Raw genomic sequence first — 26,489 nt, 5'->3', positions numbered from 1 at the left:
TACTACCATCATTGTAGGAAGGTTGAATTAACTATAATACAAGTGCATCTGCAAACAGAACTGAGCTTAATCCGATTTGTTTCTCTTAGAGCCGAGGGCTTTGACTGGATGTTGAAGGAGACTCTTCTGGAGGTTAAACTGGGTTAAACTGCTTCTTTATTGTTCATCTTTCTTCCTCTCTCTCTCTTACTTTCTCTCTCGTTACCTCATTCTCTCATGTCTCATTTCTAGATTTTAGTGTTAAGGCCTCCTGACAGATCTGGGGGTTTGTTCCCAATGCCGTCAGTGTCTCTGTGTTCAGGAGGCTCTGGCGAAGCGCTTTTGCCTCACACCCTACAATCACCCCTGAGCGCTGTGTGTCTGTCTGCCCTTGAAATACATCGTCCTCAACATACACTATTGCTTCAGCATACAGCTTCAGCATGAAAGAAAGCACCCAGTAAATCAGAGAGATTATTCAAACATTAGTATATAGTTGGGCTATACTTTATTTCATTGCTTCTTAAATATTGGTGTCATTTCTAATTGTTGTACAGCATTGGCACAGTAGTAGTAAGGGTGCTTCCTAAAAATCACACTGACATTATCAAATGCCTGGCAGACTACAAGACAGGCCACATGAAATAAGCTGCATTAGTAGTCACAATTTGTTTATGTTCTTGTTTCAGGAAATCAATCTGCAGTGCCTTCTTGATAACATCATAATATTTATAACAACAAATAGAGATGATTGGTCCACAAGCAAAGTGGATTGTCTGTTGTGTTTCTTGTCCACAACACAAGAAAATAGGCGTTTTATTAACAAGTAATAATTATAATATTTTTATTTTCAACATTTCCTATAATTAAAAAAAAAGGAAAAGTTGTTTTACTTTATTTACAGGTTATACAGTAAATGTGTCAAAATATTTGAATAAACAAGGGAAAGTCCATTTATTTCAAGAATTTGTTTCAAACTGTGAAGTGTTATATTAGTTCACTACACACAAAAAGTGAAAATATTTTAAGCCTTCAATTTGAATGATTACGGATTAAAAATGAAGTCAAATCCAGTATTTCACAAAATTAGAATATTTCATGTAAGCAATTAAAAAAGGATCTTAAACATTTATGTTAATGTACTATATTGTGTTTTCAGTGCAAAAGGAGGGCCAACAAAGTACTTATTACAGATTCAAGGCGGTGTGGCACGGACGCATAAGTCTTTGACATGGGTGAGGTGTTGGTTGCCCAAGTTACTTTGATATTGGCCTTCAGTTGTCTGCTTTTCAGCGTCTGTTTCCTCATCTTCCTCTTGACAATAGTCCATAGATTTTCAATGGGGTTTAAGTCAGTTGAGTTTCTTGGCTAATTAAGAACAGAAATACCATGGTCCTTAAAACAGGTACTGGTAGCTTTGGCACTGTGTGCAGGTCCCAAGAAAATAAAAATCATCATCTCCAAAAAGCTTGTCAGCAGCAGGAATTATGAAGAGCTCTCAAGCATCCTGGTATAGAGCTGTGTTGACTGTGGACTTGATGAAAAAAATGGACCCATACCAGCATATGACGTGGATCTCTAAACCATCACTTACTTTGGAACAGTCACACTGGACTTTGAGCAGCTTGACTTTTGTCTTTATCTGCTCTTCCTCCAGACTCTGGGATCTTGATTTCCAAATAAAATTAAAAATTTGTTTCATCTGAAAAGAGGACTTGGGACCACTGGGCAACAGATCAGTACTTTTCCCATTTATTCCAGTACAAACACTTCTAATATTGTTTTTTGTTCAGGAGTGGCTTGACTAATGGAATTCTACAGCTGTAGCCCATGTTATGCAGATGTCTGTATGTGGTGGTTCTTGATTTTTTTGAAACCAGCCTAAGTAACCCTTGCTTCTCTGTCTTAAAGGCTTCGGTCATATTTGTGCACCTTTTCCAGCCACAAACCCTCCCTCTTAACACTATTAATATACTTAAATGCTGCACTCTGCGCATCCGGCTCCTTTTGCAATTGCCTTTTCCTCCTTATGGAGGTTTCCAATGATGTTCTTCTGCACAATCCTCAAGTCAGCAGTCTTTCCATGATTCTGAAGCCTACTTGGCCAGACTGAGACATTAAGACTTTGCATTTATTAGCAGACTAGATTGAGACACCGAAAGTCACCAATGTTAAACCTTGTCATGATATCCTAATTTTGTGAAATACTGGAGTATTTGGAATATTTGAGTTCTCATCTTTGATATATAGTCTTTAAAAATATCTAAAATATTTCACTTTGTGTGAAGTGAACTGATGTAACAAGTTTCACTTTTGAAACAAATTGATAAAAATAATTAGACTTTCCCTTTATATTCAACTTTTTTTTTTTTTTTTTTTTTTGGCACATAACTGTAGTTTACAATGTGTTGTTGTTCCTCTGGATTTTTTTAACAAATAAAATGTTCAAGAGAACACCAGTTGTAAATTTAAAAAAAGGCAAGAAACATGTAAATGATAGACTGTAAATAAAATCTTATAATAATAGCAAAACTATAATCTGTTTTCCTGAAAAAGTCCCAAACACAAATACGATTTACATCATAACTGTGTTTTTGAAGCTGGTGTTCATTTCATCATAAATATCAGAGAAACAGCAAACAGTAGCCTAATACTAAAAGTATTTTCTTTGCTTTGAAACATAAAACCTTGTGGAAATGAAGGTCTCCAGACATCAGCTGTTGGAGTGTGTGGATTGAGAGAACATGACTCATTGAGAGACATGCACATGAGAGGAAACTACACGATTCATCTGCTGAAGAAAATGTGTCAGCGCTCATAGACTCAAAACAACGATCAAAGCGCTCAGAGCCTTGCGGGTCTTTTACCAGTATTTCCTCGAGAGAAAGCATCTAAAAATAGCACATTTATCATGTGTTGGTTCAAACTATTTATACGCGACTATGATACAATTAGAGGAGGAGATGAAAACATAACCTTAAAGGTCCCCTGAAGCACCTTGAAATGCTTTGTTTGATGCGTGACATCATTTCAAATGAAACAGAGAGGGCGGAGCATATCATATAGCTCCTCCCCATTTTACAAAATAGCCAATAGGGTTTAATTTATAATCACACTTTGCCTTCCAGTCATTGAGCTAAGATGACAGAGAAATTGTTAAAATGTTTCCACTCTAAAACACATCATGGAGGGAACAACTGAAACAATCTTGTCGTTTATGCACATGTGAGTCACTCTGTGCTTGTGTAGTTTAGCTCCAACATTAATCAAACACATCTGAATCAGCTCGTCAAACTCTTAATACATATACTAGAAACTTCCTTGCAGGTGGGTTTAAGCAAGTTTGAGCTAAACTCAGCCGGACACCGGCCCTCCAGGACTAAGTTTGGACACCCCTGCTGTAAGGGGTAGGGTTAGGTGTAGGAATTGCTATGTAAAAACTTCCACTATGGAAACTTTATCAGAATCCAATCATCTGAAAGAGTATATAAACGGGCCAATGAAATGCCAATGAGTTGGCAGCTTTAGCATGCACAGCTGGCACTATTTGCAATCAATTTGGAATATAAGCACAGTGCGTGCCAAGCTGAGGCATCCTTTTCTAGCTGATGAGACTTTCATGCCCAACAGCTAAAGGGCAATCATTGTGGCAAAGGAACACAGCATTACCGTTCCTCTCCTTGGGGAACTAGGGTTACTTTAGTAACTGGAGCGTTAACCTTCGGGAGGGGAACTTCAATGCTATAGGGAAACTTCCACTATGGGGAAATGTATGGAAAATGCCACAATGATTGAACCTTACCTTGCCCCCAATGAGAGGTTATGCCAAGCCAAGAGCGTGAGCACACTTGCTTCACCCGGGAGTTTTCATGAAAAAGATATGCTTACCAGGGAGGGAAGACGCGGGTCCGCCAGAGAGGGAGGGACTACATCATGGCCGAGTGAGCATATGGAATCGTCAGCATTTAAAATCACACAAAGCGGGCACCTATACTCAGTATGCAGGCTGACCAGCAGGCATGCCAACAACGTAACGGGCCAACACCTGACTCCTCCACTGAGTCAGATGCTGGGGGCCTCGGAGGAATCACTGCAATCAAACTGACAAAGCAAGAAAGCACACGTATCTCTGTTTTGGACAGAAAGGCGCAGTAAGTGTTTTACAACACCTAATAAAATTCTCATTCAGCAGGGTTTCCCAGCACACAAAAGGAAATCGGCTCCCCTCAAGAGTAAGATAAAAAAAAAAATCTTGAGAGGGGGCCAACCCAAAAATGCTGCCAATTTTTGCTGACTGAAAATGCCTCCAGACACCCACCCTTTTGACCAATGGCTACGCAACCAGCAGAACGGTCTACCGGGACAGAAATCTTAAAGATACTGACTCTAGTGTTCGAGCAAACGTCTCCTGAGAGATCTCCAAGTGGGTATGAGAGGTTAACAGGATAGAATTAATATCCACATCTCGCGCCTCTGAGAACTGGATGAGGCAATGCTTTTCCAGCGTGCCGCCAATTGCCAGGTCCTCAGATGAAGGAGGACAGCATCACACTGATCTGGCATGTTAAGGGTCCTTCTCAGGAAAAAGTTTACCACAAAGCAAATAGGCTCCACTTCAGGGCATAGGCATGCCTTGTAGAGGGTGCTGGACAGTCTTGGGTGAAGTCTCCATTTTCCCAGGCAAAACTGCGGTGAAAGGGCAAAGGGTGCACGGTTGAGCTTGGTGGAAAAGAGTGGAATGCAGCGATTCCGCTGCGTATGACTCTAGGGGAGCAGACAGCAAGTGAGCTGAGACATGCGGCGAAGGTTGATACCTCCTGTGCGATTGATATACGCCAACGTCGCCATGTGGTCCATCCTGACCAGCATGCGTTTCCCCTCTAGCGCCGGTAAAAAAAACAGCACAGCACGAGATACACTACCAACAGCTCCTAGCGATTAAAATGCCAATGCAACCTGGTTCCTAGCACGGACCCACAGCTGCATGCCTGCTACACACAGCCCCCCAGTGCAACGAAGCATCCGTCGAAACGATTACATGCCTGGACACTTGTTCTAGAGGCACACAGGCCTGTAGAAACGTTCGCTCTTCTCCAGATTGCTCGTCTCGAGGGCGCTTCATGATTCGTTTACCGGACTTAGCAGCGCCCTGGGATGGGGAGCGTCACCTGCCTTTCGCAGGCTGGCCGCCTCGGCGACAAGCAGTGGATGTGGATGGTTCCAGAGCGACCTTATGTCCCCCGCCAATAGATGACTTAGCCCATCGCATCCAACTGCACCACCGTAAATTCCAGGGTGAATCCACTGACAGTGTCGCCGAACTGGCCAGCCTGGCATATGGGTGAGTTAAAGCAAACTTTGGCAACTTTGGCACATCTTTTCTTCAGGTTTAGCCAGAGGTGGTATTCTTGGACCACTAATGTAGCCATCGTCCTTCCCGGGGCACAGGAAGTGGACTTGTGGTCCATAGAGCTCAGTCGGTTACGATGCGGGGCTCATGTAACAAGCCTGGGTCGGAACCACCTTTGTGCAGCTGGGCCAGCATCTGCACTTGAAAGAGCTGGTAGGTGGCTAGCGTGCAGGGTGGAAGCAACCTGATCCGCAGCTGTGTGGACTCAGAGAGAGGCAGATAAACCAACACGCCTTGGACAGGAGACGAGACTGACTCCACCAAGAAGAGGCACCACGACTTACCATCAACTTATACCCCCTGGCTGCCCCACCATCAAGGGTGGTGAGGGCGGTGGCACATGCAGTTCGGGCAGAGATATGTGCCCTTCAAGACTGTGTGAGCCAACTGTGCATTTCTGGAAAGAAAGAAATGGGAGGCTAGAAGGTCTTGACTTCTTAATCCTCCACATATAACTATCTAGTCGGTCCGAATGCAGCCTGGTGAAGCACGGTTATCATGTCTGCTTCTAGATTTAATGTCGCATTTACTACCCTGGAGGGAGGGAGCGAGTTAGAATCCTATATCAGACAATGACAGCCTGTCCTCCAATGCAGTGATGGGCATCTAAGCCTCGGTGTCATCACGAGAGGGCAACCAGGAAAGGAAACCACTGCATCCAGAAACACACAGTCGGAGCGACGTCCTGAAAAAGCCACGCTGCATGAATGTGTTGCTCTTCTAGGAAATTTGCAACCATGCATACCGCTCTGGAGGACCGGACCCAAAGAATGCTAGGCAAGAGAGAAACCCAGCTCGACCATTTGTCGCCGCGTGTCACACACTCTAGACCGGGAGAAGCAGCACACTTTCTCGTTCTCTCTCTGTCAGAACAGGTCAGAGAAAACCCTCATTGAATCTCTCAGAAGCTTCGTTATAGGACTTGAAGTGGAAAGGATGCCTCAGCTTGGCTGCACTGCGCTTATATTCCAAATTGATTGTAAGTAGTGCCAGCTGTGCATGCTGACGCTGCCAACTCCTTGGCATTTCATTGGCCTGTTAATATACTCTTTCAGATTATTGGATTCTGACAAAATCCCCATAGTGGAAGTTTCCACATAGCATTGAAGTTCCCCTCCCGAAGGGAAACTACCTTCCTACAGAGTTTAGCTCCAACCCTGATCAAACCACATGAACCATTTAAATAGAACTTAGCACTTAAAAGAAATAAAAAAAAAAACAGGGTGAGAATGTGGTCAATTCTGAAACCGTGGTAAAAATCACACAAGGACTTTTCATTTTTTGGAATGCTTTTGAAAACAGTGTCAGTCGGACTCAAGGAAGTGGGTGGACACTTGTCTATTGGTGCTTTTGAAACCACTATTGATAGGGTTTCGGGAAGGAGGAGGGTGGGTCAGTAGTTCAGTCAACAGTCAGTTAACAGCGGCCTCTGTAGGATTTATACAAGAACAACAGGCACGAATGTCACTCACGAGAGAAGTTTGAGATCTTAAAAAAAAATAAATAAATAAATAAAAAAGCATACACATTGGTGGATTTGCAAAAACAAACCGAGAAAAAACAGGAGCTCCTGAGATGGATTTGGTGCTCTCAGAAATATATATTTATATATAATGCGCCTGGGTGGGTTGGTAACCATTTGTTATTTTCTTATAAGTGTTCAGGTAATCCCTCAATATAAATACTCCATATGAATAACTGAACATTGTTAGTAATAGATTTAATGTCTAAATAGCATTAAGACTAACATATTGATATTAGACAGATTCTTGTTCTAGGAAAGGATAGATTGGTAATTGTCTTGTTGAATCAAAGGTTGGATTTGTGGTTTGTGTGCTGTTGAGTGTAAATGGTTGTGAAAAAAAGTGTAAATTTTATTATTATACAGGTTATTTATTTTATTGTTTTAGGCAATTTAAGGCATATATATATATATATATATATATATATATATATATATATATATATATATATATATATATATATATATATATATATATATTATTTTATTTTTATTATTATTTTTTTTTTTTGGTATGGTTTCTGTACAGCACTGGTCAGCTCATTGTATTAACACATACTTTATAAATAAAGTGAACATTGAACATTAGGGAGGGTCTGACTGAGATTTTGGACAAATACAAGTAATTTCCAGTTATTCACATGTGAGTAAGCAAATATGCCCCAAATTCCAAATAAACACACAGGAAGTCAAAGCAAACAGCACTGCTTGACTAATGTCAATAGTTCAAGTTTAATAGTTAGAGATAACTGTCCTAGCTGTAACCCATCCATCTGTATGCCACACATGGTTGCCCCTATTATATCACTGATTATAAAAATAAAATTAAAAATAGAAAAATTTAAAAAATCATTGAAAGTATGTATGAAAGTATTTCATGTATGTATATTGTATGCATGTATACCACTTGTCTTTAGAAACATAGAAACCACATGCAGCAAGAAGCTGTGCATGTTCTCAGGTTTATTATCCATGTCAGGGATGTACAACTTAAGTCCTGAAGGGCCACTTTCCTGCAGAGTTTTGCACTGTCCCTAATTAAGCACACGCAAACAAGCTAATCAATGTCTCAAAGTCACTGGAAAGCTACTGGCAGGTATGTTTGATTAGATTTACAGCTAAATTCTGTGGCCCTCTAGGACCGATGCTGCTAACATTTATGAACATGCAGAAAACCAAAAACGCTTATTTTTTTAACCTTTACCTATATACAAAAAAGTCCATACAGTTAATAACATATTCATACAGTTTATATATATAGTATACTGGTCTGAACTTGGTTCATCACTGGATAAAGCTGCATTTGGGAATTAAACACTTGAATAGATCATTCAACGGATGGCAAATACATGGTGCAACAATGTAGCTGATACAATCTTCTTTTAAAGTGTCAAGTCACAATGTGATTATAAATGACACAGAGAACAAAATCAAAACACTCAAATATCAAATGATAAAAAATCTCAATACTTCTGTGACAATTTAAATGAAAACATTGTGTGGTTGAAGACAGAAGCTGTTGCTTTTTTTATCTATACATGAGGATTACTTCTCAGTGGCAGCACAAACAAGATTTGAATGGTTGCTGTAGTCATACTTGTCAAAAATGTAATAGATTTTCCACATTGTAATTTAAGAATAAGATTGCATGTAAATAATGGTTTTATCGATTTTAACTGTTTTTTTTTTTTACTGAGCAGCTCTAGTGTAAGCATTGAATTACAGTAAAACTCATATCTCACGCAAATATTATAACAAATACCTAACAGACTATCAACATGAGTTTTGAACAACAGATAATTGGATCAAACCAACTGGGTTTGTCTCCTAATTCATTAATCGTTCACTGTATCTCTTTTTTTTAGCAGTGTATATGACAAATACTATCTTTTGTCTTTGTATAAAAGGTAACGCAATCCAGGCGTTTGGAAATGGGACAGATGTGAGCGTCTGGCATCCGATGCCCCCAGTACAAACCACCACCTCTATGACAACACCATCCCAGAGGGCCAGAGATAAAGATAGATCACCCAACGCCATAGAGCCGGCCACACACATCAACCATCTCAACCCGGCTGATAACTCCCTCTACCAGTTCTGTGGTAACATACAGGTCAGTGGGACTATTGCATATTACACATATCTTCAACTTTCATGTATGTATTGATAGTTTGGTGCATGTACAGTCAGCATTATTAGCCCCATAAATGATTAGCCCCCTTCTTATTTTTTCCCCCAATTTCTGTTTAGCGGAGAGATTTTTACAACACATTTCTAAATATAATAGTCTTAACTCATTTCTAATAACTGAACTGATATATTTTATCTTTGCCATGATGACAGTGAATAATATTAGACTAGATATTTTCAAGACAGTTCCATAGAGCTTAAAGAGACATTTAAAGGCTTAACTAGAGTATTTGGGTTAACTAGGCAGGTTAGCGCAATTAAACAATTTATTGTATAACGATACGATGTTCTGTAATGATTTTGACCTTAAAACGGGTTTAAAAAAATAAAAAAGTTAAAAACTGCTTTTATTTAAGCTGAAATAACAAAGACTTTCTCTTGAAGAAAAAATCAGACATACTGTGAAAATTTCCTTGCTCTGTTAAACATCATTTGGGAAATATTTAAAAAGAAATTCAAAGGGGGCTAAAATGCTGACTTCAACGGTATAAACTAAGTATATGCATCAGGAAATGCAGGTTTGATGTAGGAAAATGGAAATGTATACTTAATTTACAAGTGAACTGTATTATTTTATTAAAGAGACAATTGCTAATCACACTTTTCACCACGTGGCATATTTCCTTGGCGATCACTTAATTTGTTGGGATTTGCTGTGAAAATGATTTAAACATTAATTTAAGGCAGGGGTATCCAAACTTGGTTCTGGAGGGCAGGTGTCCTGCAGATTTTAGTTCCAACCCCAATTTAACACACCTGAACCAGCTAATCAAGCTCTCTCTAGGTGAACTAGTAACTTCCAGGGAGGTGTGTTGAAGGAAGTTGGAGCTAAACTATGCAAGACACCAGCCCTCAAGGACCGAGTTTGGACACCCCTACTCAAAGGGGTTGTGAAATGAGATTGAACCATCGGTTAGGCCTTTGGTTATGTATTTGCTGAGTTGTTTCATGACAAGTTATAATAACAAGTAGTAACAAATAATGGGTTTTCATTATAGTTTATGTATGTCTTATTTAAAAAAGAAAAAAAAAAACTTGAGTGTGTACATTTTTTTAATTTATGGGCATCTTGCCGTTTGTGAACATTATCCAATTTCTGAGAATTTGCATATTAATAGATGGGTTAAAAGACATATTGAAATACTCTCTTAAAAATGTGTGCCTGAAAGAGAATATTCTACAAAACAGATATTCAATAGTCAATAGGTTTGACAGCAAAAGTAACTTCATATGCCTTTTTATCTCTGATAGTTCTGTGAAATTAGTACATTTAAACAGCATCTTAATGCAAAAGATGATTTGTGCACTGTACAAATTTGATTATCTGAAACAATAAAAAAAATAATCTATATTAAAACCAAAACAGTTATTATTATTTTATTTTTTTTACAGATTCATTGCTTTATGCAGTTAAGGTTTTAGGATATAATCAGTGACGCTTGAGTATGGGGACCATTTCTCATTATTTATATGTTACTTATTTGTATACACATATACACTGTTTATTAGAACTTTAATAACATGTCTTAATCTATATAATCCTAAATAATGCACAATCTACACTACTCCTTCTGTAAACTAGTCCTACAATGTTTTTGACCACACTTCATTATTATTGTTCATTTATTAATTTGCTGGTAACTGGATTTGGAAATAGTTTTAAAACAAATATTTGTGCTTAAGAAAAAAATAAATATGTAGGCTAATAGATGTCCAAAGAGTGAGAGTAAAGTAAAGAGAAAGTAAAGACGCCTTTTCTCCCTAGTGAAGAGTTTAGTTTTTCCACTTACAAATCAGTCATGTAAATAGCAAATGTGCCATGGCATGATTCAACTGACTTTTAAATGGAATGGGAGATGAGATTTTGATTGGTTTAATGCATGTTATTATCAGATAAATAGCACAGCCCTGTTAGACCATGCACTAGGGCACAACACATTTTTTTGTCCTTAAAAAAGCAAAAGTGGTTTCAGAGTGGTTTCAAGTCCTTAATGCTTTTGTGCAATGCACTTTAGACTTTGTGCCTAGATTGTTAAAACCCAGGGGTTCATTTTATTAAAATGACTTTAAAGTTTATAATTTGTTTATAGTTTATCTACAATGCTTTAAACTAAATATTCACAATCTAAATAATATTCACAACATTTAAGTTTAAATATAAAATCTACGTTTAATTATAACTGTGTTTGATGCCAACAACATTAGTTTAATTGGATTTTGCCCAAAAAATAAAAAATAAAAATCTTGTAAAGAAAATTTTCTTGTGGCTCAAACAAAACATTATATTAATACCACCAAGGCCATGGCTTGGATTCCCAGGGAAAGCATGAAGAAATAAAATAAACCTTGAATGCAATGCAAGTTGCTTTGGATTAAGAAGATTGCCAAATGCATAAATGTACTGAGAAGCTACACACAAATGAACAATGACTGTCAATGATGGTCATACAAGCCATTTCTCTTTTATTTAGAGCAAATGCTAATATATAAATCACAGTCACAGGGCCACACACAAACTCACTCACACTTATACACTCCAACAGAGAGTGGCACAGCAGCAGCAGTAGAAAGTGGTTCTGAGAGTGAAGTTAATGAGTTTACATGTTTTTGTATTAGCCTCGCTGCTAAACGTATAGTCCTCTGAGGGGGAGCAGCTGTCAATGTGAAAATGAGGAGAAGAACAGAGATGGAGAGCACAGACTCATGGGATATATCTGTCAGTCTTTCTTCATCGGGTACAAATCATCGCAGAGCACACAACTGACCTCCAGGAAAACTAGCGAGACGACTCTTGCATGCCAATGCCTCTGTTGTAGATCTAATTGTTTGGGACTAAGATGTTTAAAACCTGCCATGTTGCTTGCAATCCCCATTTTGTGATATGGTAGAAAGGGTTTTCGATGCTGCATGTTTTCGCGAGGGTAAAATGACAGAACCAGATGTGCATTATCTCCTTCAAAACAGAGACATATGGTAATACCTCGTCTTAAGCAAAAGTGTGTCAGAATACTAGTGTTGGGCGTATTTGCTAAATAATTGAAAGCCATACTAGACAGATCTCTGGGCTCAGTGTGAACTCATATTCAAAATATATAATAAAATATACAAAATATGAGAAACTCTCTGCTTAGTATGCTGTCAGTGAGATTAAGGGCCAGTTTTATGACCGTTTCTTTTTCCCTTTTCTTCTTTTTTTTTTTTTTTGCTATTAGTTTGCCATATCTTGCACTTTGCATTTTTCCTTCAATGTAATTAAAACAGCACTTGACATGCAGCGAGAACAATTATCCAGCTAGTTTTTCTTGCACTTGTTGTTTTACTGGTTTATTTCTTCAATTTTGAAACTGTTTAAAGGGTGCTAGGGCCGCTCTGGGAGAAATTAATCATTGATATTTCTTTTCGCTGGTGTGTAGATGCGGTTGTTTATAATGTTTCATGCTGGCCAAGGCACTGCTTTATCATGCTGGGTTCTGGCTTAAATTCAAGTCGGCCAGTTTCATGAGGACACCAAACCTCTAACACACAGGAATCCATTCATTATACTTGTCACCAGGTCTCCTATATCGCCACTGCTTCACACTTCCTCAGACACACATACCTATACAACAAGCACACACACTTAAGGATGTGAAATCCATACTAAAACTTACTGCATGCTTACCATAAGACAACTCGGATAGTCTTCATTTACTACTTTGACCAACAGTCAAAGTACTTTGACGGCAATAGTTACTAAAGCCTGTGCTAGAGAAGGCAAACTGAGAGTAACACTTTACTTGGATGTTCATAAGACTGTCATGACAGACTTATAATCCTGACATGACACATGTGCAATAAGAACAAAAATAGCTGCATAATTGTTCTCTACACACATCAAGTGTTGTTTTAATTACATTGAAGTAAAAATGTTCCTGAAGTGCAAGATATGGTGCATTAACAGCAAATAAATAAATAAAATATTTTATTTATTTAAAATAATAACAACAACAACAACAACTACTATTATTATTATTATTATTATTATTATTATTATTATTATTATTATTATTATTATTATTATTATTATTATTATTATTATGGGGAAAAAGAAAAACAGCCATAAAACTGGCCTTTAATCTCAATGACCAAGGAGAGGGTTTCTCTGATATTTTGTATATCTTATTACATATTTTGTAACACGAGTTCACACTACCCAGAGATCTTTCATGAATATGAATAAGATTTTTAGATGTCTTTGTTAGGATAAGTTGTTATAAACAAATACATAAAACTTGCAAATATGCAGAAAAAAAACAAAACTCCTAGTTAATATCCAGTATCCTTTAACTGTTTTCAGTTGTCGGTTAATTTCATTACACAGTCAATAATATTAGGTTAAATTTCATGAAATTAATGACAAATTCAGTTGGTTCAGCTACAGTTGGTCAATAAAAATTAATGCTGCTGTCAAATTATGTTGAAGATGAATGTATGATAAGTTTTGTTGTTTTGATAATATCAAGTTTTCATGACAAAAAAAACACTGACAGAATTGGTTCTCTTGGTAAAAGACATCTTCAACAATGTCATCTTTGCATTTAAAATGACATAACTGAGCTAATGGCATATGATGACAGTCTTATAAACACACCCTTAAAAAGTGTTGCTGGGGGAAAAAATAAAAAAGAAAAAAATTTGTGATCATTCATGAGAAATATATAAAAATATATCTATCCAATAATTATTCACCAATAAACTATATATTAGTATAGCATTGTAATTTGATTTTATATATTTTTTTTAAAAAGTCATTGTAACCATAAATATGTATACAGAAAACATATAGCGGTCCAGGAGAAAGCAGAGTAGAATTTGTTTACTACGTATATTCACAAGTAATTCAAAGGAAAAGCATTATATTTGGTGGAAAACAATTTTCATTTACTAATCAAACACTGGAACACTAATAGTTACATATCTTTCATGAGCACTACAGTAAATTTAGTTCTCAAAATGAGAATTTTGCAGTAGCCTACTGCTATGATTAATATTAATAACAACTTGACTTTGCATTTACTCCTCTATAATTATACTCAAACACTATGTGAAGACAAATCACAATTGATTTTCACATTGTCAGTAGCATTTATGAAGCACAATATTAATCCAATGCAATTAAATGCTATTAGATTGCAGCTACAGTATAAATAGCAGTCAGAGTGTTTTGCTATTGATTATGTAGTGTGGATCCTCCTGCAGCAATATACCATGAAAGAAAATGATGTTTGTTAACAGTTTTCTTGGTTCGAGAGGCTATTACTTCATTTAGATCTGACTAATTTAATAGATCTTTTTCTTTTCTAGGCTCAGAAGAAGAAGACAAACAACACAATAGATGTGTTATGTGTGGTAAGTACACTAAAATACAATACTAATTGTAATGCCAGGACAATATTTACATCACATTTCAAACCAGATTTCTGATATCTCTTATATATTTCAATTGTTTGTAAAGGTATGAATCATAATAAAAGAAAACAAAGAAAAGCAATTATTATCTCTCATCACATGGCCCCTTTCGGCTGAACTTTGACCTGAAACTTGAGGGCCCTTCTTGCCCTGTCTGCACATGATCTTTGCAGTGGGCAACAGCGAAATGTGAATGTTGCTTATCTTCTGCTTTTTAAAGTTCACTAAATGTCATTATACATAATAAAAGCTGCATTATATGCGAGAATGACATTTAGGGTTGCAGAGGCAGATCCAAACAGCTCTAAAAACGAGAACCTCTTTAAAGCGAATAATTTCCAAAGAGCCTTGTTTTTTGAAATCACAACCATCTAAAGCCATGTTATGTGTAACTCGGAAATAATGGCATTTAATTATTTGAATGAATTGGAAATGTGTTTGACAGTTAAAAAGATAATTTCATAGCATTTCAGGACATTAGCAGACATGAAAGTCCTTTTTTTTTTTCTTGAAAAAGGAAAACAAAAAAACAAAGCAAAAGCCTTGAAGCACATGTGCAAATGATTCTGGTTACAAAAGCTCAAGTTAAAATGTAATGGAAAAAGGTTAACTTTTGACAAATCAAACCAAACTCTGACTTGTCTGCCAAACTCTTTACTGGTAAACATGCAGTGTCCTTCACTAAATTGTTGGCAATTATTGGCACCCTTGGTAAATGGGAGCAAAAAAAGGCTATAGAAAAATATCTTAATTATGTAATGTTTGGCTTGAAAATTTAATTACATAATAAAGAATTAATAAAATCTAGACTCTAAAAAAATTCTATATTAAAAAAGTTTTATTAAAAGTATTATATATAAAAAAAAAACATGCCTTTGTTGAATGTGTGCCACAGCTGATGGCACCCCTATAAAAAATGTTCAACCATGAGCTATTTTCACAAGCAATAAAAAATGATTAATTGGATTTATTTAATTTTTGAAGGCAAGCGGTTGTAAACAAATTAATTACATGGACTGAATTTAAGCAAATAAATATAATTTTGTAATTTTCAAAAGCAAAGCAATTTGTAATTTGTTTGTTTAAAGGGCCATGAAACCCCTTTCTACATACAAGTCTACATCAGAATCTTTTTTTAAAAGTTTCATAATGGCCATGGAACGCTGCAAGCAGAGGGAGGTATGGGCGTGGCTGGCAGAGCAGGGGGAGAAAAAGGGGAGCAAATAACTGTTGTCAGTTGGCTCAAATGACACACAAGCCACGAGGAGACACATGTTTTTATAGTTTACAAAGTTAAAATGCAAAGTAATAAACAGTAATTTAATGACCTGCTATATTTGTTATTCATAATTTCATATACACAACCACAATTTTTAAAATCATTTTAAAGATAATCATGTGAACTATAAATGAGGACGATGACTTCTTTCCTCCTAAATCCCCACACAGCAGCATTAATATAAGCCATGTGTCTGAATGGTAACAAACTCAACTGATAAAAGAAAGTCTGCCATCCTTTAATTCTTGTACAGCTCTCCTGACAAAAATGCTTTCAGCAAACCAACAGCTTTGCGGTGTCGGCTGTGACTGCATCACGAGGAAAAACATGCAACAAACCCTTTATGAACGGCTAAACACTGCTTGCCATGCGCGGACATGGTCTCAAACAGTCATTGGGTCTCACAGCTTGGCAGGTCTGCCTTATCTTCGGAAAGCACATGCTCTCATGAATAATTAAAAAGCAGGGTCTTCTCATAGGATAAGAAAACTCCGCTATGAAATGAAAAACCAACGCGTCAGCACTTCACTAGCAGATTTGCGCTACGTCACCGATTTTGATCTTGTCCCAAAAAGGCTTTTAAACTTGGAAGATTAAATTAGCTGACAAAAGCTCAAAATGATGCAGTTTTCCCCACAATTACAGCTGAGAGGTGCTAACGTTGTCTTAACTGAGGCTCAACACACACAAATCTTTTAAAAATAAAATAAAAAAGAAGTACTAGTTTTCAAATGAACCTTTATCAGTGTACATGAGGACAAACTCCAATCAATCATTTAGGGTTGCAGTGCCCAAACAACAGCTAAACCAGAAACTGAAAACCCAAAATATAATGCATCATTCAAGAAACAAACATAGCAAATGTACCAACAAGTTTTTCCCAAAATTCTGTCTATGCATTGCTTGAACCACGCTATTTAAAAAAAAAAAAAAAAAAAAAAAAAAAAAAACTTTCATAATGACGATCATTAAGGGCGTGAAGTAACAGCATAGATTAAATCTGCAAACTATGCTTTTATATATACACACATCATACCCGTTTATACAATTGTTTCCCACAATAAAGATTTTTATATTTTCATGGATTTCTTTATTTATGATTTGTTTTTAATAAATAAGAGTTATACAAGTTTGTAGTTGTAATAAGCAATTGTTTGCTTGCCTTGTCTTTCCCTTCATACCTAATGAAGGTAAGACATTTCCTTTATTTTTTTTTTATTTTTTTATTTTTTTTTTACAAATATTATTCAAAATATATACATTTTTTCCTACATCTGTAAAAAAAAATAAATAAATAAAAAAAGACTCACAATTACATAAAATCTAATATATAAATGAGATTTATGGCCATACAATAACATATACAATATGTTCATGTATTTGTTGTCTATTATTAAACAGAAGTTTTTTTTTTTATTACTTTTACAAAATATACTCAAAACACAGCAGAAATGTTGCATATACAAACAGTATAAATATACTTTAATTTATTTCTACATTATTTAACAGAATTTTTTTCTTTTTTTTTTAAATCAATGTATACGTTTTATTTTCCCAAGCTCTGGAAATGTAAAAATCACACAAATCAAATGTCACCTTCCACATGCCACAGCTGCTTTCAAAATGGCATAAATATTTTGAAAGTGCAATCGGAAATGAGATGCTTATCCACTTTCTTACCTCTTTCCATTTCTCCAGGATCCACAGATTGATGACCCCAGCTCCTCCAATACCATCTCCAAAAACTCATCCCCTCGGCAGATGACTCTATCAGGCCTTAGCTCTCAGCTGCTCCTACTGGCTACCTCCTTACATTGCATCTTCACCCCAGTGATGTTGTAGCCACCTAAGAACATAAAACATGGACAGACAGTTTGTACAAAGTCAATCGCTGTTCCTGGTCAATCTGTTGTACTCAGTACTCTCTCTACTTCTCTCTGTTAGTCCTTCTCTTCCTTACTCTCAATGTTCTGTTTTTTTTTAAGAGATTTCCTTGATGTTGTTGATGCAACAAAGCAAAGTGTTCTTGTGTACTCGAGTTTCTGTCTCTTCCGTCCTGATTTTGCATCGGAGGATGGAACGTAAATAAAATGCGAGAGAGGCTTGGCATTCCCATGTGATGTTGTGCCGTCTACACAACTGCTGGTGTTTTAAGAGCCTGAAACCATGAGGACTTCTGTCACAGCAGTAGAGATTATTCTTATCTGTGCATATTTGTACTCGACAATACAGTGTGTTGCCAGTGGTACACAAAAACACAGCAAAAGTGAGCCTAAGACATTGTAGAACAAGATTTCACTTCGACACTGTCTTCTGTGATCTTTTTTTGCTTCGTTTTGGTTCATGTTTTGGTGAAAAATGGATTCTCACTGATTGTGCTTCTCGTGTAGTTTTTTTTTATTTTCTATATAGCTTCATTGGCCCATCTGTAGGTCAAACATATCAACAAAATGTTTTCAAAACATTTAGTCGGAGAAAGCGTGAAAAGGTATTAAAGGAGAGTTTACGAAGGAAGAGTTTCCAGCATAAGTGGATGACCGACAGCTTGTCAGAAAACACAGTCGGACAATTGTGCTCTTGTTTTTCATGGTGTGGTTGCATGTGTGAATGTGCAATGCTGTGTGTGTGAACATATGGATGAATTTAAGGGTTGAATGACAGGGTATGTCAATGATATTAGGATTTTCAAACTCATACAACAGTTTGCATAGAAAACATGGAATGAAGCCAGAAAGCAGCATTTGTCTTGTAAGCAGATGTTAATTCAAGTAACACTTTCTTATACAAGTATCTGTAAATTGCACATAATCTCTCACCAGGCTAAATTAACCAGTATATGCATATGTATTGAGTGTATATTGCCTTTCTGATGTTGCTTTGACAGGGATTTTCATAATTCACCCCAAACTAATCATGCAGCCAGTTCTTTTGCTGTACTGTATGTCAATACAGAAGTTACTGGAAGAGTAAATATAAGTGATCCTGCATCACAATTACTTTGAATCAGTGAGAATTCTTTTATTTCATTTTTTTTTTAATACCCAGAAGTCTTATATATGTCAGTATGAGGCATGTGCAGTTTAACCACCTCAGCGGTACATGTTAGAGTCTATGACATGCTGCTTTAGCTCATGTGGCATTTTGAACAAGAAAAAAAGATGATAATGTATTGTTGTACTTCATGTTATTTACAGGACATTTTAAGTGCTACATAAAGCAACAAACATTATATATACACAATTCTACATGATCTATGTCGATAGAGCCTGCTATATTTGAATTGGGATCTGGTTGTACAATGTATGTATTATCATATTGGATGAGGATTTATTGCTTTCAGTAACTATATACAGTATATAAACAGTATATATTTTTGTTTAGAGATTACAGTACACACTGAAGACTTGCATCTGTAATAATTGCTGTCCTGTAATATCCCATATGAAGGAAATGTACAACAGCCATTTATTTGCTATAGTACTATGTTACTGTTTTATGGTAATCCAAAAAAGCAAGGAAAAGAAATCTCATATTTTTGTATCTTTTTGCATTATGGGTTTATTTATTTTAACATTGTCTTTTTTGCCGAAAAGCAGAAAAGGAACTTTAAAAGTATGAACATTTAAAAAGAAAATAAACACAAGCATGAGTGATGGAAATGCAATAAAGGTTATAGGACGCAGTATATTGTGGATTCTGCACAGCCATTCTGTGATGGTCAAGTGTATTGGGCTTTGAACACAACACAGAGTGTCTGTGTGTTTCAGATGGGAGCAGGACAGTAAGAAACCCACATTGTAAAAGCTATATTTCTCTACATTCGCATCTTATTGCTCCAGAGCTTTTACAAAGCAAAATCAAAGACTTCCCCCATAATCTGTCACATTTTTCCTTAGCTTGTGAAAATGTAAAAAGTATTCTATGACAATGATTAAAAAAAATGTTGACTCATTTACTGTTGTTGTGGTCTCTTTTTGTGATGGGGTTTAATTTAAAAAAAAAAAAAGTGCTGTACAATAAATGAAATTAAAATTGCTTATACAATTATTCACTTTTCTTTGGCTTATTCCCTGTTATACAGTATTTATTTGTGTTGCTATTTTTACTAGTAGGTGCAGTGAACTGGGGCATGTTATACTTAAATTCTTTATACAGTGGACTGAGACTGAAACAACAGGAGTCTGGGAAAATGTTGAAGTTTTGGTTTACATGAACTTGATTGACAGCATCAGAATACTTGCAGGCTCTCATTGAAGCCAATATCATGTTTTCTAACTTCATGCGATGCGACAATATTCCAACGATAAGCAATTTGGCTGCACCAAATGCAATGACGGAAACATTTAAATACCATTTACTGCACTTCAAATGGTGAGAGTGATAATAAAATGAATACATATTAAACCTCTTTAATATTATTAAATGTATGTGGTTTACTGAGTGACTGTTGTTGGTTTGCAACGAGTCACACGTACATTTTTTCAAACCATTTTCTATAGTTAATTTAATTTTCAAGATCTGAGGTAAACTATCTACTGCTCCATCCTGTAGTTTGGCAATTGACAGCATTTAACACTGAATGAAGCGATTAATCATTACCTGAGGTGATCATTGTCATTTTAGTTTATGCTACATAGAAATGGGAAGTTCTGTAGCGTTCTGAAGTTGTGAGAAGTTCTGTAGTGACATTGTGCCATATGAAAAGAAAGTTTCTAAAATAGTTTCTAAAAAAAAAAAAAAAAAAAGTTTCTAAAATTGAAATTGAGCATTCCCGTCGCAGATAGTTAGGATAAAAACTTCTCTTTTTTTTTACATGGGAAAGATAACGTTAATCACACGTTTAAACCATGGTACCACACATCACACTGTAGTACACACTGTAAGCATAAAGCAACAAACTACCACTTTAATTAATACATTTATTTGTTAATCCATTTTTACTTTTGAAGTTGTCTTCTACAATCAAGATTAATTTGTAACAACAGTGTAACTATGAAATCATTTTATTAGCATTTTCTAATTTATTGCAAATTAACTGTGAAAATGCAATCATTATTTTTGGTGTTGCAAAGCAACCTGAAAAAAAATGTACACGTGTACATGTACCTGTATAGGATAAAAGCAGTTTTAAAAAGAAAAGGGTAGCTATGCCATACAGTATGTTGATTTAATATATATTGATAATTAAATACTACACATGGCATTTTTTGAAGAATACTTACAGCATTTTACACAAGTCCCTAAATCTTTTTAGAATAATGTATCTTTGCAGGCGAGTACCTTGTGTACCTCCAAATGTCTTGGAGATGATGGCAAAGATCTTCTGGATTTAGGCACAAGTCCCATTTTACATTTACATTTTAAATTTTCATTTAGCAGACGCTTTTATCCAAAGCGACTTACAAATGAGAACAAGGAAGCAATTTACACAACTATAAGAGCAACAATGAATAAGTGCTATAGGCAAGTTTCAGGTCTGTAAAGTCTAAGAAGGAAAGTATTAGTAAATTTTTTATTTTTTTATTTATTTATTTATTTATTTTTTAGTACAGTTGGTGGTATATCCAGAGAGGCAATTGCAGATTAGGAAGTGAAGTGGAGACTAAATAGTTAATTTTTTTGTCATTTCTTGAAAACAGCGAGCGACTCTGCCGTTCTGATGCAGTTAGGGAGTTCATTCAACCAACTGGGCAGATTGAACGCGAGCGTTCACGAAAGTGATTTCTTCCCTCTTTGGGATGGAATCACAAGGCGACGTTCATTCACAGAACGCAAGTTTCTATAGGGCACATAGATCTGCAGAAATGAGAGCAGATAAGGAGCAAAGCCAGAAGTCGCTTTGTAGGCAAACATCAGAGCTTTGAATTTGATGCGAGCAGCAACTGGCAGCCAGTGCAAACGGACTAGCAGCGGAGTGACATGTGCTCGTTTAGGTTCATTGAAGACCACTCGTGCTGCTGCATTCTGGAGCAGTTGAAGAGGCTTGACAGAGTTAGCTGGAAGCCCTGCTAGTAGAGAGTTGCAGTAATCCAGTTTGGAGAGAACAAGAGCTTGAACAAGGAGTTGAGCTGCATGTTCAGATAAGAAGGGTCGGATCTTTCTGATGTTTTAGAGTGCGAATCTGCACGATCGAGCAGTTCTAGAAATGTGGTCAGAGAAGTTTAGTTGGTCATCAATCGTTACTCCAAGGCTTTTCACCATTTTGGATGCAGTAATGTTTGCCCCATCCATCTGGATTGAAAAGTTATGGTGTAGAGTCGGGTTGGCAGAAACTACAAGCATTTCCGTTTTTGCGAGGTTCAGCTGAAGATGATGATTTTTCACCCAGTGTGAAATGTCCAACAGGCAGGCTAAGATGCGAGCTGGAACCGAGGGATCATCAGGATGAAAAGAGAGGTATAGCTGGGTATCATCAGCATAGCAGTGGTAGGAGAATCCATGTTTCTGGATGACTGGTCCTAGAGATGATGTGTAGATGGAGAAGAGAAGTGGGTCAAGAACAGAGCCTTGAGGTACCCCAGTGTTTAGATGCTGGTGGTTGGACACCTCTCCCCTCCAAGACACCCTGAATGACCTGTCAGAGAGGTAAGATCTGAACCATTGTATAACAGTGCCTGCAACGCCCAGTTACTCAAGCGTAGATAGCATGATCTGGTGGTTTACAGTGTCAAAAGCAGCTGACAAATCCAGCAAGATGAGGACTGATGATTTTGAGTCTGCTTTAGCCAGTCTGAGATCCTCCACGACGAGAGCAGGGCAGTCTCAGTTGAGTGGCCTTTCTTAAAGCCGGATTGCTTGTTGTCCATGAGATTGTTTTGAGTAAGAAAGTCCAGGACTTGATTGAACACTACTTTCTCCAGAATCTTGGCCATGAATGGAAGCAGGGATACTGGTCTGTAGTTTTCAAGAAGCGTATGGTCCAGGTTGGGTTACTTTAGCAGTGGGGTTACCCTAGCCTGCTTAAATGAAGTGGGGAATAAACCAGAGTCAAGAGATGTGTTAATTATGTGAGTCAGTGTTGGTATGACTGCAGGAGAGATGGCTTGCAAGAGATGAGAGGGAATGAGATCAAGTTGACAGGTGGTTGCATGGCTAGATAGCACGAGTTTGGACACCTCAGGCTCAGAGAGCTGAGAAAAAGAGGTGAGTGTGTGTGGTGTTGGTGGTGTATCTTGCGTGTTTGTTGTAGGTGCAGCAAATTGAGCACTGATTTTTGCAGTTTTGGTGCAAAAGAATGTAGCAAAGTCATCAGTAGTAAGTGTGGAGGATGCGGGTGAAGGAGGAGGATAGAGGAGGGAGGAAAATGTTTTAAAAAGTAGGCGAGGATTAGTGGCAATGTTGATTTTCTGATGGAAATATGTCTGCTTTTGCAGAAGTAACCTGCTTTGCAGAAGTTATTTTACCTCCACACCTACCCATAGCCTTCCCCTTGGCCATTGATACAGAGTGTTAAGGGATAGGCATGAAAATATTCTCTAAAGAAATAAGACACCACTACTACACATGTAGACATCATATGTCATCGCTAGCTCACACTTCACACAAGATATTATCAGTACCAGTCATTCTTATTTAACATGCAAAAACCTTTTGTGCCATCTAACTTTTTTTTTCTAAAATGAGTATTTTTTTCTTGCTCTTGTTTGTAGTGGATAAAATTTTATCTACTCAGTTATGCACATTTTTTTATGCATATTTTCGAAAGTTATGTGCATCATGATGTTTCCATTAATCGTTTTGAAACGGATCATATCCAAAATAAGCAATGAAATAGGTGGGTGAAAACATAAGGTGAGAAATACCGCTTTGTTTTTAATAAAAAATAAAAAAAAATAAATTAAATAAAAAAGAAGACACCAATAGTGTCAACTCTGAGTTTAGAGAATAAAACCTGCTCCTGACCAGGTTAAGTTCACAGAGCAAGTTACCACGGTAACTATAGAACCCCGGAAGGGTTGTAGTGGAGGAGAAAAAAATAGGCTGGGTGAAAAAAAAAAAATGGGTGAAAGAAAAAAATGGGTGGGAGGAAAATATATATTTCTAAGTTTTTGCGTTCTCTCGCAAAACTGTTTCTCCGCAAACACTTCCTGTTCACTTCACTCATGTAAACCCACTCTATGTAAACTTTGCAACCTTTAAACCAGTAAATGCATGTATAAGCGCTGACTGACAGACACGCTCCGTAAATAAACTGATCCCAGATCAGCATCTGTATGCGCCATAAAGGGACATTTCTGTTATCAAACAAGTGAGTAGCAATGAATTTCATTTTTTGTTTTGTTTTGTTTGATAACAGAGGTGTCTCTGTAAGAATGCACATACCTATAATGAAAGGCGTCCATTACTTAAGAAACTGTTTGTGCTCATTTAAGAGAACATAAGCTGTTTAAAATAAAACATGAGGACGGAGATGTTTACATATTATTCAGTGTATTTGTCTGTTTAAACATACACCTGCTCCTCTGTGCTCCTCTGTAAATGGCGTGTACAGACGCTGATCTGGGATCAGTTTATTGTATAGAGCGCGTCTGTAAGTAAGTGCTTATACATGCATTCACTGGTTCAGAGGTAGCATATGAAAGGCGACAATCGACGCACAATAATGTAAAGAAAGTGGGATAGAATGGTAAAATACGGGAGAATTTCAGCAAAAACGGGAGGGTTAACATGAGTGAAGTGAACAGGAAGTGTTTGTGGGGAAACAGTTTTGCAAGAGAACGCAAAACATCTTTGCGAGGGAACGCAAAACTTTGCGAGAGAACGCAAAAACTTAGAAATATATATTTTCCTCCCACCCATTTTTTTCCTTTTCACCCAGCCAATTTTTTTCTTCTCCACTATGTCCCTTCCGGGGTTCCGTAGGTAACTGACTCTAAGTTAAAGTTCCCTCTCTTTTAGAAACAAGCTTGACTTACCCTGCTTTCTCCAGTTTAACCTCCTTTCTGAAACAGGTCCCAGAACTACTGACACACTACAATAAAATATGTGTAATGCTGTTTGTACATCTTATTCAACATTGTTTACAGATTGACAGGTTACAGATTAACTGGGTTTCCTACATGCAGAGAAAACATGGCCTAAGGCAAGAAAGCTGCATTGGTTATACAATCAATGTCAATATTCTGTTACGGTTTCAAGTTGATTATCTGCAAATTCCTCATCATCATTTACCAGGTTATACTGGCATCCTTGCATCTGATTTGAGTGTATTGGATTACTGATGTTGCCTTTCTGACAGGGATTTTCAAACTTTCCCTCTAAAGGAAACATTTACTCTTTAACTGAAGCCAGTTAACATTATAGTTACTAAAAATAGTCATTATAATGATGCTGCATAACTGTTACTTAAAATCAGTGAGAATACTTAAAATAAGATGCAAAATGCATATAATTAGTCAAAGATAACAGAAGTAAATCATCATGCACTTTTGAAATGGTTTTTATTATCAAGAGAAAACAACATAGCCCAGTGTGAAAAAGTGTTTGCACTTTTTGTTGTCAAATATTTGATAACTTGCAATGAGTCTGTGGACAAATTATGGCCATTTATATGTGCTGATTGTTGTAAATCAGCCACATTGGAGGAGGATTTTATAGCTTGAACTGCCTTTTATCATCTAAATTAGATTCAGGTCAGGGTTTTGACTAGGCCCCGTCAAAGTCTTCATTTAGTTTTTCTTCAGCCATTCAGAAGTGGATTTGCTGGTTTATTTTGAATTATTGTCCTGCTGCTGAATATTGCTTCAGCTTAAGGGTCACTAACAGATGGCCAGACACTCTCCTTTAGGATATTTGGTACACAGATAAAGTCATAGTTTCATTTATGACAGCAAGTCTTCCAGGTCTTGAAGGAGCACAACAGCCACAGACCTTCACACTACCACCAACACAATTTACTGTTGGTGTGATGTTCTTTTTACTGAAATGCATTGTAACATTTATGCCACACACATACTATATATACCTTCCAAAAAGGTCGACTTTACTCGCTACAGTCCAGATTTTCCCTAAAGTCTTGATCACATCAATGTTTTTTGGCAAAACTAAGAGGACCTTATATGCGTTTTTTTTTTTTTTTTCCCCTCAGCAGTGGTTTTCCTCTTGGAATTTTGCTTCTATTTTATGGTGGACTCATGAACACTCACCTTAACGGAGGTGGATGCCATGTGGTCTTTTGTGGCCTTTTGTATTAGTGGTTGCTGTGGTCTTTGGGTAAATTAGGTTGACCGGCCACTACTGGGAAGGTTCTCCACTGTTCCATTTTTTGGTTATTGGTAGATAATGGCTCTCACTGTGGTTTACCGCAGTCTCAAAGCTTTAGAAATGCTTTTATAACATTTTCAAGACTGCTAGATCTTTAATTTAATTCCTTCTCAATTGTTTTTGAATCAGAGCATTCTCTTAAGCTTTTAAGGATCTTTTGTCTACTTCACTTGGTCAGGCAGGTGCTATTTAGCTGATTTCTTGATTGCGAACAGGTGTGGTAGTAATCAGGCCTAGGAGTGGCTAGAGAAATGTAACTCAGGCATGATAAACTAGAGTCAAGTAATGTTTTTACATCTTTAAACACTTTTTTCACACAGTGTTATGTAGTTTGGGATTTTATATTCCCTTATTAATAATAACCATTATTTATTAACTGCATGATGTTTTATTTAACT

General features: G+C 36.8%; 1 protein-coding gene and 1 long non-coding RNA gene across 5 annotated transcripts in view; one reads left to right on the top strand and one right to left on the bottom strand.

Annotated features, from left to right (window-relative positions):
• Window positions 1-26,489, top strand: part of gfra1a (gdnf family receptor alpha 1a) — a 293,308-nt gene that overhangs the window by 133,204 nt on the left and 133,615 nt on the right. The window contains exons 8-10 of one of the 4 annotated variants that reach the window (XM_073919997.1): window positions 8,819-9,024; window positions 14,445-14,489; window positions 17,527-19,779. The exons of 2 other annotated variants lie outside the window; for them this stretch is intronic. In XM_073919997.1, coding sequence (XP_073776098.1) covers window positions 8,819-9,024; window positions 14,445-14,489; window positions 17,527-17,670 — 395 coding nt within the window. In that variant the 3' untranslated portion in view covers window positions 17,671-19,779. 4 annotated transcript variants of the gene reach the window in all.
• LOC141377169 (uncharacterized) lies at window positions 20,287-24,285 on the bottom strand. The gene is made up of 3 exons (XR_012389274.1): window positions 23,509-24,285; window positions 21,051-23,431; window positions 20,287-20,818 (listed from the first exon to the last, which is right to left on the bottom strand). It is a non-coding gene; the product is annotated as an uncharacterized lncRNA (long non-coding RNA).

Source organism: Danio rerio, chromosome 13, assembly GCF_049306965.1.
Source record: "Danio rerio strain Tuebingen ecotype United States chromosome 13, GRCz12tu, whole genome shotgun sequence".
Lineage (NCBI taxonomy): Eukaryota > Metazoa > Chordata > Actinopteri > Cypriniformes > Danionidae > Danio > Danio rerio.
This window is presented reverse-complemented; position numbering and strand designations above follow the sequence as displayed.